The 18,030-nt window shown below is 46.7% G+C and overlaps 2 protein-coding genes across 2 annotated transcripts in view; both read right to left on the bottom strand.

Moving 5' to 3' along the window:
• Positions 1-442: 442 nt before the first annotated feature.
• The window catches only part of LOC138663458 (zinc finger protein 271-like), a 94,647-nt gene continuing 77,059 nt past the window's right edge, over positions 443-18,030 (bottom strand). Inside the window, exon 13 of the mRNA XM_069749668.1 lies at positions 443-3,457. Within this exon, the coding sequence (XP_069605769.1) occupies positions 1,512-3,457 (1,946 nt within the window). The 3' untranslated portion in view covers positions 443-1,511. The remainder of the gene's footprint in view (positions 3,458-18,030) is intronic.
• Positions 1,060-1,506, bottom strand: LOC138666471 (oocyte zinc finger protein XlCOF6.1-like). The gene is made up of 2 exons (XM_069754692.1): positions 1,491-1,506; positions 1,060-1,448 (listed from the first exon to the last, which is right to left on the bottom strand). Exons 1-2 carry the CDS (start codon positions 1,504-1,506, stop codon positions 1,060-1,062), a joined length of 405 nt encoding a protein of 134 aa, XP_069610793.1.

Genomic DNA, 18,030 nt, shown 5'->3' with positions numbered 1-18,030 from the left:
TTCTATCTACTGGCTAACACGGTACCTGTTGAAAAAATTATTATTTTTGCATTCCTTTATTCTGAGAGCTATAACCTTTTTATTTTTCCACTGATGGCTCAGTATGATGGCTCCTTTTTTGCAGGCAAGATGACGTTTTCAGCAGTACCATGTTTATTTATATTTATTTTTTTGATCGCTTTTTATTCCACTTTTTGTTCAACGGTATGATGACAAAGCATTGTTTTTTGTCTTGTTTTTTTATTTAATTTTTATGGTGTTCACTAAAAGGGTTAAATAGTGGGACAGTTTCATAGGTCTGTTTGCTCGGGATGCGACGATACCAAATCTGTACTTTTATTGCTTATATTTTTTTATTCAAATATTTATGGGTACATATATTTTTACTTTTTATTTTTGATCTTTTTTGTATTTTTACATTTTTTATAAACTTTTTTTTTTTACTCTCTTTAACTTTTTTTACTTTGTCCCACTATGGGACTTACATTTTTTCCAGGCTGATCACTTGTATAGCATGGGGATGCAGGAGCATCCCTATGCTATGCAAACTGTCACCGCTGCTCTGACATACAAAGTTGCCGATTATGATAAAACAACTTTGCTAGCTCAGGTCATCATCACGACATTGGGTTACCATGGCAACGATCAGGACCCCACAAAGATGTTGCAGGGTCTCCGATCCAAAGGCAAAGAGGCGGTCTGCTGTGAGCTCAATCACATCACTTAGGGGGTTAAAGTACCGCAGGAGCGGTGTGGGACCACTCCTGGCACTGAGTGTCGGGTGTCAGCAGTCAGAATCAGCTGAATCCCAGCGGTGATCGCGTTTGCACAGGCCGTGTGACAGCAAAATCGTCGGGATGTCAATATGGTTACTGGGACATATGGATACGTCCAAGATGGGAAAGGGGTTAACAAATCCAAACATGAGGAATGACAAGGGATTGCCGTAATAGTGGACAACCACTTTAAGAAAATGCAATTATTAGTTAAAACATTTCCAACATTCTGAACATGGAAAAGTCTTCTCCCCTGTGTGACTCCTCTGATGTTTATTAAGAGTTAATTTCTGTGTAAAATATTTTCCACATTAATCACATGAAAGAGGCTTCTCCCGTCTGTGAATTCTTTTGTGACTAACAAAATCTGATATCTGCTTAAACATTTCCCACATTCTGAGCATGAAAAAGGCTTCTCCCCTGTGTGGGTTCTCGGGTGCATAACAAAATCTGATTTATGCTTAAAACTTTTCCAACATTCTGAACAGCAAAAAGGTTTCTCCACTGTGTGAGCTCTCTGGTGCTTAACAAAGTTTGGTTTCTGTGTAAAACATTTCCCACATGCTGAACAGGAAAAAGGATTCTCCCCTGTGTGAGTTCTCTGGTGCACAATAAGATTACGTTTGTGGTTAAAACTTTTCCCACATTCTGAACATGAAAAAGGCTTCTCCCCTGTGTGAGTTCTCTGGTGACTAAGAAGATTGATTTATTCACAAAACATTTCCCACATGCTGATCAGGAAAAAGGCTTCTCCCCTGTGTGAGTTCTCTGGTGCTTAAACAAATTTGTTTTCAGGTTAAAACACTTCCCACATTCTGAACAGGAAAAAGGCTTCTCCCCTGTGTGGGTTCTCTGGTGTGTAACTAGTTTATATTTGTGGTTAAAACATTTCCCACATTCTGAACAGCAAAAAGGCTTCTCTCCTGTGTGAGTTCTATGGTGCACAACCAAATCTGATTTCTCGTTAAAACATTTCCCACATTCTGAACAGCAATAAGGCTTCTCCCCTGTGTGGATTCTATGGTGCTTAACCAAGCCTGATTTCTCGTTAAAACATTTCCCACATGCTGAACAGGAAAAAGGCTTCTCCCCTGTGTGGGTTCTCTGGTGCTTAACCAAGCCTGATTTCTCGTTAAAACATTTGCCACATTCTGAACATGAAAACGGCTTCTCCCCTGTATGGGTTCTCTGGTGGGTAACCAAAACTGATTTCTTGTTAAAACATTTGCCACATTCTGAACATGAAAACGGCTTCTCCCCTGTGTGGGTTCTCTGGTGCTTAACCAAAACTGATTTCTCATGAAAACATTTGCCACATTCTGAACATGAAAACGGCTTCTCCCCTGTGTGGGTTCTCTGGTGGGTAACCAAAACGGATTTCTCATTAAAACATTTGCCACATTCTGAACATGAAAACGGCTTCTCCCCTGTGTGGGTTCTGTGGTGCATAACCAAAGCCCATTTCTGTTTAAAACATTTCCCACAATCTGAACAGGAAAATGGCTTCTCCCCTGTGTGAGTTATCTGGTGCTTAAACAAAATTGTTTTCTGGTTAAAACACTTCCCACATTCTGAACAGGAAAAAGGCTTCTCCCCTGTGTGGGTTCTCTGGTGTGTAACTAGTTTATATTTGTCGTTAAAACATTTACCACATTCTGAACATGAAATAGGCTTCTCACCTGTGTGAGTTCTCTGGTGCACAACCAAATCTGATTTTCGGTTAAAACATTTCCCACATTCTGAACAGCAATAAGGCTTCTCCCCTGTATGTATTCTCTGGTGCTTAACCAAATCTGATTTTCGGTTAAAACATTTCCCACATTCTGAACAGCAAAAAGGCTTCTCTCCCGTGTGAGTTCTATGGTGCACAACCAATTCTGATTTCTGGTTAAAACATTTCCCACATTCTGAACATGAATAAGGCTTCTCCCCTGTGTGAATTCTCTGGTGCTTAAGCAAATATGATTTCTGGTTAAAACATTTCCCACATTCTGAACATGAATAAGGCTTCTCCCCTGTGTGAATTCTCTGGTGCTTAAGCAAATATGTCTTCTGGTTAAAACATTTCCCACATTCTGAACAGGAAAAAGCGTTCTCACCTGTGTGGGTTCTTTGATGTATAACAAGCTTGTGTTTCTGGTTAAAACATTTCCCACATGCTGAACAGGAAAAAGGCTTCTCCTTTGCGTGGGTTCCCTGGTGCTTAACCAAAACTGATTTCTCGTTAAAACATTTGCCACATTCTGAACATGAAAACGGCTTCTCCCCTGTGTGGGTTCTGTGGTGCGTAACTAAAGCCGATTTCTGTTTAAAACATTTCCCACATTCTGAACAGGAAAATGGCTTCTCCCCTGTGTGGGTTCTCTGGTGCTTGACCACAGCTGTGTGGGTTCTTTGGTTTATGGTATTTCCATATTCTGAATGTGAAAATGACTTATTTTCTTTAGGAGCAGATTGTGTTTTAATGCTTATTTTGTGACTTTCATTTTCCTTTGTAGTCAGTAATAAATCAGGAGACAGAACCTGTTTCAGAGGATCAGATGACAGAACTTTGCTGTGAAGGGAAGATGGTATATCTGAAGTCATGGCATTCAATTCAGTTGCATCCTGTGGGATTTCGAGATCATCCGATTTAAAAATTGAAGATGTCAGCTGTCCCTCTGGTCTCCGGGTACAGTCATCTGCTAAGAAAAAACAATTATTTTTGAATAAAATATCGTTGAATTTTATATTTTTGAACATTTCAACTTAAAGGAAGTTGGTCACCCAAAAATGGCCTATAAACTAAGGCCCCCGCATCAGGGGCTTTTCTACAGCATTCTGTAATGCTATAGATAAGCTCCCGATGTAAATTGAAAGATGAGAAATAAAGGTTAGATTATGCTCACCCAGGGGGGGTCCCTCTGCGGTCCGGTTCGATGGCCGTCGCGGTCTGGGTCCGGCGCCTCCCATTTTCACAGGATGAAGTCCTCTTGTCTTACTGCTGCAGATCCGGCGCAGGCGTACTTTGCCCTATTTAGGGCAGAGCAAAGTACTCCAGTACGCAGGTGCATGGGAAAGGTCAGAGGCGCCCGCACACTGTAGTGCTTTGCTCTGCCCTCAACAGGGCTAAGTACGCCTGCGGTGGAGCCGTGGCAGGAAGACAAGAAGAGGACATCATCCTATGAAGATGAGAGGCGCCGGACCCGAACTGCGACGCCCATCGGACCGGACCGCAGCGGGACCGCCCCATGGTGAGTATAATCTAACTGTCACGCTCGCGCCAGTGCTGGTTGGCGTGGGCGTGTGGGGGTGTGGCCCCACTGGACCACAGACCAAACTACCCTGGAAGGGGCGTAACTAAGTAGCTTCCTAGGTGTTCGCTGGAGCCTCTGATGGTGAGGTCAGACTTGTGCAATAGGAAGCTACCAGGTACCACTTCAGGGTGATGTCTGGCTGTGGCTGCTGATTCCCCGGAGAATGGAACATAAATGTTAGGAGTCCAGTTTCCTCTGCTGCACAGGGGGAATCTCGATCCGTGTCTGCTGCGGTCTCCCATTCAGCATCGGCCGCAGTGGGGTCTGCTCAGCGGAGACGTCGCTCCCAGCGTCTCGCTGAGGCTGATTCTGTGCATAGGGTCACTACTGCCTTTCCTGGCTTTCCTATGGTACCCTGCACTGATCTGCGGCGAGCAGGCCTCTCTGGGACTAAGTCCTTATTTACACACACTGAGCATGCCCAGGGCAAGGTCTCCCATTGGAGGTCGAGGGTCACATGCTCAGGTACTGCAGCCCATCCATTGGTCCTCCAGGAAGGTCCTGAAAGGGCAAAACTTCGGTAGCAGCTTCCTGTGCTGCAACTATATAAGCTGCGCATGACCGCACGGCCATACGCTAGTATTGTCTAAACTTATGTGCTTTGCGCCAGTGTGGTCACGTGTGTGTTCAGGGACCCGGCTGAAATAAGCCCCTAGAATGCTGACTCCTCCGGCGAGGAGTTTTGTGTATTTGCGTGACCACTGACTGCTCTCTGTTTGGGCAGTTAGACTCCACAGAGGCACAGGCTAACAGGGCACAGTGCTTTCCTTTCACGGCTACTCAGTGAATTAACTGAGTTAGTCTATACCGCCATATAGCTCCGCCGTTTGCTAGCAGCAGGTACTCCTGCACGGTGGACCCCGGGCTGCGAACGCACAAATATCAATAAACATCTCTATTTACTCGGTGCGTTCCGCTAGCCTTAACAGAATACTAGCGCCAGGGTCTGGCTAGTAAATGGCGGACATTCAGCAATCTTTGCGGTATATCCAGCAGCTGGAGGGTAGGTTGGCGGCTCTCGAGAGCTCAACCTCAGCTATGGATGTTACCGCAGTTGCTGTACAGGCTGCTAGCGTGGCTGCAGCAACCTTGTCCACTGCCACCCCTGTTCCGACATTATCTCACCTCCCGCTGCCAGAAAAATTTTCTGGAAATAGCAAAACTTGTAGGGGATTCGTGAGTCAGTGCTCTATTCACCTCGAGCTCCTGGCTGCACGTTTTCCTACAGAGCGGGCTAAGGTGGGATTTATTGTGTCTCTCTTGTCGGACAGGGCGTTGGAGTGGGCTACGCCGCTGTGGGAGCGTGGTGATCATGTGGTGCAGAGTGCTCCGTTGTTCCTGAGCACTCTGAAACAGGTCTTTTTAGGACCTCAAGTCACCCATGACACAGCGCTCCAACTACTGGCATTAACTCAGGGTGAGTCCTTGGTCAGCCATTTTTCCGTCCGCTTCCGTACTTTAGCTTCCGAGCTGGAGTGGTCGGATAAAGCCCTTATCCCCATATTTTGGAGGGGCCTGGCTGACCACGTTAAGGACGCTCTGGCCACTAGGGAGATTCCTGCCACACTGGAGGAGTTAATAACTTTCTCTACTCGTATTGACCTCCGTTTTAACGAGCGGAGGTTGGAGCGAGCCCAGTGTAGGCAGAGGTTTCGGCTGGCTCCCACCTTCGCCAAACCTTTGGAATCTCCAGTCCAGGCATCCGAGTCACATGAGGCCTTAGAGGTGACACGAGCGGGATCCAAGTCTCAGTCCGCCCGTGCACATAAGGTCCGTCATGTTTGCCAGCAGTCAGGACATCTTGCCTCCAGGGGTCCTCAGCGGTCGGGGAAACATCAGCATCTAGTGGCAGTTGGAGGAGGTACACTAGACACGGCGCCGTTTGCCTCAAAGTTGTCCTTCAAGGGGACAATTACCATAGGCCCATCCACTCTTATGGTCGAGCTATGCGTGGATTCTGGGGCAGAGGGTAACTTTATGTCTTCCGCTTTTGCCCAGCGTCACGCAATACCCTTGGTGATGCTCGCCAAGCCAGTAACCGTTTGAGTGGTAAATGGGTCAACACTACCTTCACAGATTACCCACCAAACCATTCCTTTCACGCTATCTGTGTCTCCATCACATCAGGAGATAATCTCCCTATTAGTCATTCCTGAGGGAATTGATGAGGTCCTGTTGGGGATACCATGGCTTCGCTACCATTCTCCTCATATTGAGTGGTCCTCTGGGAGAATTTTGGGATGGAGTAAATCCTGCGAGGGTAGATGTCAGAGGGAGTGCGTTCAGGTTGCTACTACACAGGTACCCGCAGATCTTTCCTCTCTCCCCAAGCACTATTGGCCCTATGCAGACGTGTTCTCCAAAAGAGCTGCGGAGACCCTTCCGCCTCACCACCCCTATTGTTAATTCTGTCACACCCGTCTTGTCTGTGGTCAAATTGGTTCTCTAAGAGAGAAAGTACGTGCACGGAGGAAAGAATCACAGAAACAGTGGGTCATGTCTCAAATGCTTCTCGCCTGGTTTAATCGTCGCAGATTGCCTCCTTTTATAGGACTAAAGCACATTACATCATGGGTTTTTCCAACTTAACACTTATCAGAAAACTCTTTTGATCTTTACATGTTCTATGTTATTATCTTTATTACTATAGTACCATTAGTCTAATGATTATTACTTTTAATCTATTCCTGTACCATTATCGCCCTAATGGCGCCTTTGGGTCAAGCTGACATCTGTCTCTGCACGTATTCTACTTATCTTTGGTTTATTGGCGATCGATTCACCTTCGTGCAGATACATTTACTCTAGATAAGGGTAGGGGATTTACACAGCCTTTCTTAAAGTCCATCTGGATACTGGGTGTATCCTGGTACATCCTGGTACACAGTGATCAACAGAATTTAGTCTTATAACAGAGAATCAGAAAACCTTAAAGCTACATGAATCTAATATGTATATATATATTCAGCAAAGCGTCCATATAAGTTTGATTTCAGTATATCTTCATATGCCATATAGTATCTCCATAACACTATGACTGTCCTATTGACCTCTTGCCTGGTGCTGAGCCTCCCCGGGGTCGAGTCTATCCGTTGTCTCTCCCGGAGATGGAGGCAATGTCCCAGTACATCCAAGAGATTCTGGCAAGAGGATTCATTAGGAAGTCAGTGTCACCGGCAGGGGCTGGGTTCTTCTTCGTACAGAAGAAGACTGGAGACTTACGTCCATGCATAGACTACAGGGGTCTTAACGCCATCACCGTTAAGAACAAGTACCCATTACCCCTGATATCTGAGCTTTTTGATAGGCTACGGGGAGCAAGGGTATTTACAAAGTTAGATCTGCGGGGTGCTTACAACCTGATTCGCATCTGTGAGGGGGATGAATGGAAGACGGCTTTTAACACCAGGGATGGGAACTATGAATATCTGGTGATGCCCTTCGGGCTCTGTAATGCCCCAGCCATTTTCCAAGACTTTGTGAACGACATCTTCCGGGATATGCTCACCACCTCGATCGTAGTCTATCTGGATGATATTCTCATCTACTCTCCAGATATTGACTCCCATCGGAGAGATGTTCGCAAAGTCTTCGACTTCTTACGGGCAAACTCCCTCTACGCCAAGTTGGAGAAGTGTGTGTTTGAGCAGGAGTCCTTGCCTTTCCTTGGTTATATCATCTCTGCCCAGGGTTTGGCTATGGATCCTGCCAAGCTACAGGCTGTAATGGACTGGCAGGAACCCCATTCTCTTAAAGCGGTGCAGCGCTTTATGGGGTTCATTAATTACTATCGCCAGTTCATTCCACACTTCTCAACTTTGGTAGCTCCCTTGGTTGCCCTCACCAAGAAGGGAGCAAATCCCAAGTTGTGGTCAGAGGAGGTCTCCAAGGCTTTTCTCTCGATTAAGTCACACTTCGCTAGCGCTCCCATCCTACATCGCCCCGATGTAGATAAACCATTTATCTTGGAGGTGGATGCCTCATCCGTTGGTGCTGGAGCAGTCCTTTTCCAAAAGGATGCTCGAGGTTGGAAGCATCCTTGCTTCTTCTTCTCCAAGACCTTCACACCAGCGGAGAGGAATTATTCCATCGGGGACAGGGAGTTCCTAGCCATGAAGTTGACTTTTTCAGAGTGGAGACACCTCTTGGAGGGAGCTCGCTTTCCTTTCCAAGTCTTCACTGACCACAAGAACTTGGTGTACATACAGACGGCCCAGCGGCTGAATTCTCGCCAGGCTAGATGGTCCCTGTTCTTCTCCCGGTTCCATTTTACTCTCCATTTTCTCTCCGGGGAGAAGAACGTTCGTGCCGATGCTCTCTCCCACTCCGTAGTGTCATCTGTGGAGGAGGAGGAGCCTCGGCTTATTGTCCCTTCTGAGAGCCTGAGAACTGTAGCTCCGGTTTCGCTAGAGTCTGTGCCCCCGGGCAAGACTTTCGTGCCAGCTAACTTGCGACCGGAGGTTCTCTCTTGGGCTCACTCCTCCAGAGTGGGTGGACATTTTGGGACCAAGAGGACATCTGAGCTTTTGGCGAGAACATACTGGTGGCCGCATATGGCCCGAGATGTCAGGGACTATATTCAGGCGTGCGTTTCTTGCGCCCAGAATCGGTCTCCTTGGCAACGGCCTGCTGGGTTGCTTTACCCTCTACCAGTGGCAGACAGGCCCTGGGAGATGGTCGGGATGGATTTTGTGGTGGGCTTACCCAAGTCGCGTGGCTGCTCCATTATTTGGGTTGTCACCGACCATTTCTCTAAGATGGTGCATTTGGTGCCGCTCCCTCGGTTACCTTCTGCACGGGCCTTGGCGGTGTTGTTCATTAAGCACATTTTCTGATTACATGGTATGCCTGATAAGATTGTCAGCGATCGGGGTCCCCAGTTCGCGTCTCGGTTTTGGAGAGAGCTCTGCTGTTTACTCAGCATAGAGTTGAACCTCTCCTCTGCATATCATCCCGAGACGAATGGGTTGGTGGAGAGAACCAACCAGACTCTGGTGACATATTTGCGGCATTTCGTCTCTGCTAGGCAGGATGACTGGGCATCTTTGCTACCTTGGGCGGAATTTGCCTTGAACAACGCCGTAGCCGATTCCACTGGCCAGACTCCTTTTCTCCTTAATTACGGCCAGCATCCGCGTGTCCCTGTGCCCATGCCCGTGTCATCCACCGATTCTAGGGTGGCAGACTGGGCGGTTGAGGCACGTGACATCTGGGACCGCACACAGGATGCCATCCGGGCCTCCAAGGAGAGAATGAGGGTTTCGGCAGATACACATCGGCGCCCCGCTCCGGTCTTTGCTCCTGGCGACTTAGTGTGGCTCTCCGCCCGTAACATCAGGCTGCGAGTTGAGTCCACTAAGTTTGCTCCTCGCTACATTGGCCCGTTTAAGGTTCTGGAACAGGTCAACCCTGTGGTCTACCGTTTGGCTATTCCTCCACACCTTGGTATCACCGATACTTTTCACGTTTCCCTCTTAAAGCCCGTTCGTTTGTCCCGGTTTTCTGAGTCATCTGCTGGGACATCGGGTTCATCCACGGATGAGTTTGAGGTGAATGCTATTGTGGGGTGCAAGGCGGTACGTGGCAAGAAATTTTATCTGGTGGACTGGAAGTTTCACGGCCCAGAGGATAGAACCTGGGAGCCTGTGGAGCACATTCGGGCTCCGCTGCTTATTGCAGCTTTTGAGCGTAGTGAGGCTCAGGGAGGGGGGGCCCTAGGAGGGGGGAGTAATGTTAGTTGAGTTTCCTCTGCTGCACAGGGGGAATCTCGATCCGTGTCTGCTGCAGCCTCCCATTCAACATCGGCCGCAGTGGGGTCTGCTCAGCGGAGACGTCGCTCCCAGCGTCTCGCTGAGGCTGATTCTGTGCATAGGGTCACTACTGCCTTTCCTGGCTTTCCTATGGTACCCTGCACTGATCTGCGGCGAGCAGGCCTCTCTGGGACTAAGTCCTTATTTACACACACTGAGCATGCCCAGGGCAAGGTCTCCCATTGGAGGTCGAGGGTCACATGCTCAGGTACTGCAGCGCATCCCATTGGTCCTCCAGGAAGGTCCTGAAAGGGCAAAACTTCGGTAGCAGCTTCCTGTGCTGCAACTATATAAGCTGCGCATGACCGCACGGCCATACGCTAGTATTGTCTAAACTTATGTGCTTTGCGCCAGTGTGGTCACATGTGTGTGTTCAGGGACCCGGCTGAAATAAGCCCCTAGAATGCTGGCTCCTCCGGCGAGGAGTTTTGTGTATTTGCGTGACCACTGACTGCTCTCTGTTTGGGCAGTTAGCCTGTGCCTCTGTGGAGTCTAACAGGGCACAGTGCTTTCCTTTCACGGCTACTCAGTGAATTAACTGAGTTAGTCTATACCGCCATATAGCTCCGCCGTTTGCTAGCAGCAGGTACTCCTGCACGGTGGACCCCGGGCTGCGAACGCACCAATATCAATAAACATCTCTATTTACTCGGTGAGTTCCGCTAGCCTTAACAATAGACAGGCAAGTGGGCACGGCTGGCACTCTGGCAGACAGGCGGGCACGGCTGGGACACAGGCAGGTGGGTACAACAGACACTGGCAGGCAGGCACGGCTGGCTCTCTGGTAGGCAGGCAGGTACAGCTGGCTCTCTGGCAGGACAGGCGGACAAGACTGATACACTGGAAGAACCGGTAGGGACCGGTCTGCAGGCAGGTATGTAAGACAGGCAAGAACCTGTTCAGACAGGAGAACTTAAGAATAGGTAGAGAAAGACCGCAAGAGCGGATGCAGAGCGAAAGCACAGGAGCTAGAGCCAAGAACAGCAACACAGGAGACGGAGCCAAGAGCAGGAGGTGGTGCCAAGCACAGAAACACAGGAGACGGAGCCAAGAGCTGGAGGGGGAGCCAAGTGCAGAAACGCAGGAGGCGAAGCCAAGAGCTGGAGGCGGAGCCAAGTGCAGAAATGCAGGAGGCGGAGCCAAGAGCTGGAGGCGGAGCCAAGTGCAGAAACGCAGGAGGCGGAGCCGCAGAGTGAGAGCTGAGCGGAGCCGCGGAGCAGGGCCACAGAGTGCAGAACAAAGTCAGAGTACAGAGCAAAGTGCAGAGCAAAGCTACAGAGAGCAGAGCTGAGAGCAAAGCCACAGAGTGCAGAGCTGAGAGCAGAGCAAAGTCAGAGTGCAGAGCAAGACAGAGTGCAGAGCCGAGAGCAAAACCAAAGTGCAGAGCAAGGTCACAGAATGCAGAGAAAGGAGCAAAGCAAGGTTGCAGAGAGCGGAGCCGAAAGCAGAGCAAAGCAAGACACAGAGGGCAGAGCAGAGCAAAGCTAGATACAGTGTGCAAAGCAGAGCAAAGCAAGACACAGCGTACACACAGCAGAAAAAGCAAACCAAGACAGGGATATAAACGGACACAGGAACAGGGCTAGACTAAGACAGAATCAGCAACGAAACAAGGCAGAGAGACATGGACACAAGCCAGGGTACGACGCCCCTCTGGGTGGTGGACATAGGCCAGGGTGCCAAGCCCCACTGGGTGGCTACACAGGACACAGACCAGGGTACAACGCCCCCCTGAGTGGCAGACGTGAGAGTAAACGAGACAGGGCCTGGCACCTCAGCAGCAAAGAACTGACTGAGGGAGTGAGTTGCACAGGCCCCCACCAATGGGTGGGGATGTCTTAAATACAGGAAGCCTCATGTCGATTGGCCAGGGACACCTTAGCAAGGTGCACACAGTCTCTACTAGAAACAGGAGTTTCCGGCGCCGCCCCCATATGCACACAGATCATGAACAGAGCAAACAGCAGACATGAGGCACACAGCATGGAGCTGGCAGCAGAGAGAAGTCACAACAAGACCCAGAGAAGTAAGTGAGTTTGAGTGTAATGCAGGTGGGGGATGGGAGGCCATGCAGTGATGCCAGCAGAGTTGTTACACTAACCTTTATTTCTCATCTTTCAGGTTACATCGGGGACTTATTACAGAATGCTGTAGATAAGCCCCTGATGACGGTGGCCTTAGTTTATAGGCCATTTTTGGGGTGACAGATTCCCTTTAAACTGTCCATAAAAATGGCAAGCTATGTAAAAAAAACCTGTAATTATTTACCAAGACAATGACAGTTCACTTTCTAATAGAAAACATTAATAGATGAATTAATAGTGCATGGTGTTCAACTTTTTGTTCATTCTGCCTCCCAAATATTGAATAAAAAGAAACTAATCAATGTTATGTAGGCGAAAATAATATCAATTCTCATCTCACAAAAAACAAGCCCTCACTCAGGTCCATCATTTGTAAATGGGAAAAAGAGACTACACACGTGTTCAAAACTGTTGTTACCCCTCGTTTAATGACAGAAAATCCCACAACAGTCACAAAAATAACTTGAATCTGACAAAAGTAATAATAAATAATCTATGAAAATGAACAAATGAATATCAGACATTGGTTTTCAACCATGCTTCCACAGAAAATAAAAAAACAAAACTTATGAAATAGACATGGACAGAGATGATGATACCCCTGAATATGTGACAAAAGGGACATGTTAAATCAAGGTGTGTCCACTAATTAGCATCACAGGCGTCTACAATCTTTTTTTATTTATTGTTACTATTGTTAGAGTCAATATACAAAAAAGGTTGCACTCTATCGTGCAAAAGCATTGTCTAATATGAAATATATGAAATATGAATAGCAAAATGGCTTTTGAACATTAGGAAAATATTTGAGAGACGCTTTGCACAGAAATTGATCAAATAGTGTGAGCCCATCAACCATCGTCAAGGTGGTCTCATAAAAAAACTGATAGGTGCCTGACCTCCCTGTCCCAATGTGAACACTTACCGAAGGCCAATGTCTGTATGTCTGGGTGAATGTGGACACCTCTGTCAGCAAAAGCCTACATATGAGTTGGCCGGAACCAAGTGTGATTAGATGTAATTAAAAACCACATGGTGACGGGAGGAGTGCTCAGTCAATAAGCTGACATAGAAATGACAGAAAAAAAGACTGGCACATCCAAACTAGTGTGAATAGGTGCATACCAGGAGCAGCTACCTCCATACACCCAGACATACAGACATTGGCCTTCGGTAAGTGTTCACATTTGGACAGGGAGGTCAGGGAACCATCAGTTTTTTTATGAGACCACCTTGACGATGGTTGATGGGCTCACACTATTTGATCAATTTCTGTGCAAAGCTTCTCTCAAATATTTTCCTAATGTTCAAAAGCCATTTTGCTATTCATATTTCATATATTTCATATTAGACAATGCTTTTGCACGATAGAGTGCCACCTTTTTTGTATATTGTGTATGGAGGTAGCTGCTCCTGGTATGCACCTATTCACACTAGTTTGGATGTGCCAGTCTTTTTTTCTGTCATTATTGTTAGAGTCAAGTTATTTCTGTGACCATTGTGTGTTTTTCTGTCATTAAATGAGGGGTACCAACAATTTTGACCACATGTGTATAGATTATAACCCTCAGTGAATTAAATTTATAAAATGGAATCACTTTATGGGGATTTCGACTATTCTGGTTTTCTGTCATTTAGTTATATTAGGGTTAGGGTTGATCGAATAGCTTTGCATAACTCCTTATCCTAATAGCTATAGCGCTTACCGAATAGTTGCCTCAGGAACCTTGTTACATGGAGCGCTCCCGATAATCATCTGTTCATCGCTGCAGCTGCCTGTGTTGTGTTGCTGTGTGACACTCAACTCAAACATGCAGAGCCCGTGCCCATTTTTCGGCTATCCATGCAAGTGTTGTGACTGTCAAACAGCCACGACACATGCAGCAGCAACGCCAAACAGCTCATTATCAGTAGCGCTACAGGTATCCAGGTTACCAAGGCAGCTATTCGGGAAGCACTATAGCTATACTAAGCACTTATCTGAAGCTATTCGATGAACCCTAGTTAGGGCTTCTGCATATGGTGTGTCGAATCTTCTCTGGGATCTGTTCCTGCTGTCCAGGTGGAGTAATCTGCTCCCTACTTCAGCCAATTGGAAAGTACCACACCCTACTAAAGCTCAAAGCACATGGCCGGAATCTGCCAGAAACAGCATTGTTCTCCTCTGGTTCAGTCCTCTGAGCTCAACCTTGTGGCATGTGTATTTGCTTCCTGTTGTGAACGTGGCCCGTTTACTGACTACTGTTGTGTCTTCTGATTCTGTCCTTCTGGTTCTGACCCAGCTACCTGACTATTCTTCTTGACATCTAATACCACAGAATAGCAGGTAACACCATAGTGCAAGCCTAAGGGTCCCAGTGTAAGTCCAGATACATGCAAGGGTGTTAAATGGCGATGAGCAAGGCAATCCTTGAGATATGGAAAGCAGAGAAGATAGTGCCAAGCATGTTCATGGTGGATATCTTTTGAGCTGCCAGGTGACCCAATACATTGTGTCTGCAATCTAGTCTAGCTAGATCTACAGTGGGGCAAAAAAGTATTTAGTCAGTCAGCAATAGTGCAAGTTCCACCACTTAAAAAGATGAGAGGCGTCTGTAATTTACATCATAGGTAGACCTCAACTATGGGAGACAAACTGAGAAAAAAAAATCCAGAAAATCACATTGTCTGTTTTTTTATCATTTTTTTTGCATATTATGGTGGAAAATAAGTATTTGGTCAGAAACAAACAAACAATCAAGATTTCTGGCTCTCACAGACCTGTAACTTCTTCTTTAAGAGTCTCCTCTTTCCTCCACTCATTACCTGTAGTAATGGCACCTGTTTAAACTTGTTATCAGTATAAAAAGACAACTGTGCACACCCTCAAACAGTCTGACTCCAAACTCCACTATGGTGAAGACCAAAGAGCTGTCAAAGGACACCAGAAACAAAATTGTAGCCCTGCACCAGGCTGGGAAGACTGAATCTGCAATAGCCAATGAGCTTGTAGTGAAGAAATCAACAGTGGGAGCAATAATTAGAAAATGGAAGACATACAAGACCACTGATAATCTCCCTCGATCTGGGGCTCCACGCAAAATCCCACCCCGTGGGGTCAGAATGATCACAAGAACGGTGAGCAAAAATCTCAGAACCACGCGGGGGGACCTAGTGAATGAACTGCAGAGAGCTGGGACCAATGTAACAAGGTCTACCATAAGTAACACACTACGCCACCATGGACTCAGATCCTGCAGTGCCAGACGTGTCCCACTGCTTAAGCCAGTACATGTCCGGGCCCGTCTGAAGTTTGCTAGAGAGCATTTGGATGATCCAGAGGAGTTTTGGGAGAATGTCCTATGGTCTGATGAAACCAAACTGGAACTGTTTGGTAGAAACACAACTTGTCGTGTTTGGAGGAAAAAGAATACTGAGTTGCATCCATCAAACACCATACCTACTGTAAAGCATGGTGGTGGAAACATCATGCTTTGGGGCTGTTTCTCTGCAAAGGGGCCAGGACGACTGATCCGGGTACATGAAAGAATGAATGGGGCCATATATCGTGAGATTTTGAGTGCAAACCTCCTTCCATCAGCAAGGGCATTGAAGATGAAACGTGGCTGGGTCTTTCAACATGACAATGATCCAAAGCACACCGCCAGGGCATTGAAGGAGTGGCTTCGTAAGAAGCATTTCAAGGTCCTGGAGTGGCCTAGCCAGTCTCCAGATCTCAACCCTATAGAAAACCTTTGGAGGGAGTTGAAAGTCCGTGTTGCCAAGTGAAAAGCCAAAAACATCACTGCTCTAGAGGAGATCTGCATGGAGGAATGGGCCAACATACCAACAACAGTGTGTGGCAACCTTGTGAAGACTTACAGAAAACGTTTGACCTCTGTCATTGCCAACAAAGGATATATTACAAAGTATTGAGATGAAATTTTGTTTCTGACCAAATACTTATTTTCCACCATAATATGCAAATAAAATGTTAAAAAAAACAGACAATATGATTTTCTGGATTTTTTTTTCTCAGTTTGTCTCCCATAGTTGAGGTCTACCTATGATGTAAATTACAGACGCCTCTCATCTTTTTAGGTGGTGGAACTTGCACTATTGCTGACTGACTAAATACTTTTTTGCCCCACTGTACATTCAAATAGCGCTCCTTCCCTCCTGAACACTGCCATGTGCCCAGACAGTACAATTGTATGCAGGGTATTGTACAAAGTTGGAAAATAATTTGTAAGATCCATTTGTTTTCTATTATCCTTTGTGATCAATTCTAAAGTTGACACTACATAACGTGACACACGTCAGATATGAAAAATGGGGCCTGATTAGGAACACAAAACTGGCTGTGGGAAGAGGTTAAATCAGAGTATTTTTGACACTGACTTCTGTAATCAAAAACTGTGACTATAGACAATGACACATTTACTGAAATGATCAACCTCAACAGTCTTCATCAGTAATAAATGAGCAGCTACTGGTGAAACCTCTCTGGGGTAATTAGAGTATGGGGCTCGGTGACTTCACAATCTAAAGTATCGTAAGGGCCAATATTTTCTGTCAGGTGAGTATCAAGAAGAAATATTACACATTTAAAAAGAACTGTATATAATAGTGCAGAGCTGAGATGTCTTAAAGTGAACCTGTCAGCAGGATTGTGCACAGTAACCTACAGACACTGTCAGGTCGGCGGCGTTATACTGATTACATGGATACCTGGTGATGAAATCTGTCTTGTGGTTATTGTTTAATCTGTATTTGTAGTTTTCAGTTAATCAGATTCTTGTGCTCCTGGAGCGCCCCCAGACACAGGGCCGCGGGTTACTCGGTACCGGTCCGCTCTGTCTCAGTTCTGGGGTTGTCACGGTGGCTGGACCTGGTCCGTGACCCTGCTAAGGGGCGTCCAATAAAAGGGATGATGAAAGTCGGCTAAGATTTCGTGACGCCACCTGTGGTATTCGGTCAAGGTGACCGACGCTGCCCGGGGTCCACTGGGGTGGTGTTATGGCAGCTAGATGGTATACCTTTCCACAGGTGAAGTATGTCCCCAGGGCTTCCCGGTAGTGTAGGTGGCGATGGTGATAACGAGGACACAGGGTTGCAGTCTCTTTACCTTTTTACTGAAGGCTTCGGGATCCTCAATCCAGAGCACTGTCAACTGGGCTGGCTGAGACCGGCCGGTCCGAAGGCACATCCAGAGTTCCCTTTGCAGGTGGAAATCGTTGCCTACCACTAGCGCCTGTGTGTTGTAGTTCTTCCCTGCTGAGCATTCGGGAAAGCCCTCACAACTTCTGTTCTCGTTCTTTCTAGTTCTTTCTCTCCGTCCCCCAAGTTTATCTGGATAGGACGCATCCGTTTGACGGGAAGGCTCGGAGCTATTCTGGGACCCTAGAGACGCCCCTCTCCACGCTTGCCCCCTATGTCTGCTTAGGTGATGTATGGTAGACAGCCAACCTATAATTAACTGCCCTGCGGTATTTGAAGTAAGGCATAAAGTCAGTTACTTCCTCGGTGTTCCGACAAAAACAAAAGAAAAAAAGCGAAGGTCATACAGATGGGGATCACCACGCATTGGATTTAGCCAAAATAGAACAATTTTTATTACACTGCAATATACATGAAACAAGCAATACAGAAAACAGACAGTTTAAAAACAATTAAAAAAGGCAACACACTTGTTCCTTAGAAACAGAGCCCATAATAAGGCCTACACCTGCGCTAAAGCAAAACAGGCTATACCCAATAGGAAAAATGCCCTGACGAAGCCTCCTTTGTGGGGTGACACGCGTTGGGTCTCCGCTTCACCTGCGCTTTCGACTGTGTCATACACGTTATTGGTATTGTATTATATGGCTGCACATGGGACTTTGTGCAGGCTTAGTTACCTGCAGTCTTATCTGGTGATATGAGTGAGGCTTTTTGCCTCTGTGTATGCCAAAGCAAGGGACATGTCGACATGAGGGTTAGCATTTATGGCTGTATTTACGGTAGCATCTTGTGGTGAAAACCGTGCAAGTGCGATTATGTTATAGGATTGTCCTTTATTTTGTCCATCTATACGTACCTATGG

Source organism: Ranitomeya imitator, chromosome 2, assembly GCF_032444005.1.
Source record: "Ranitomeya imitator isolate aRanImi1 chromosome 2, aRanImi1.pri, whole genome shotgun sequence".
NCBI classification, from domain to species: domain Eukaryota; kingdom Metazoa; phylum Chordata; class Amphibia; order Anura; family Dendrobatidae; genus Ranitomeya; species Ranitomeya imitator.
This window is presented reverse-complemented; position numbering and strand designations above follow the sequence as displayed.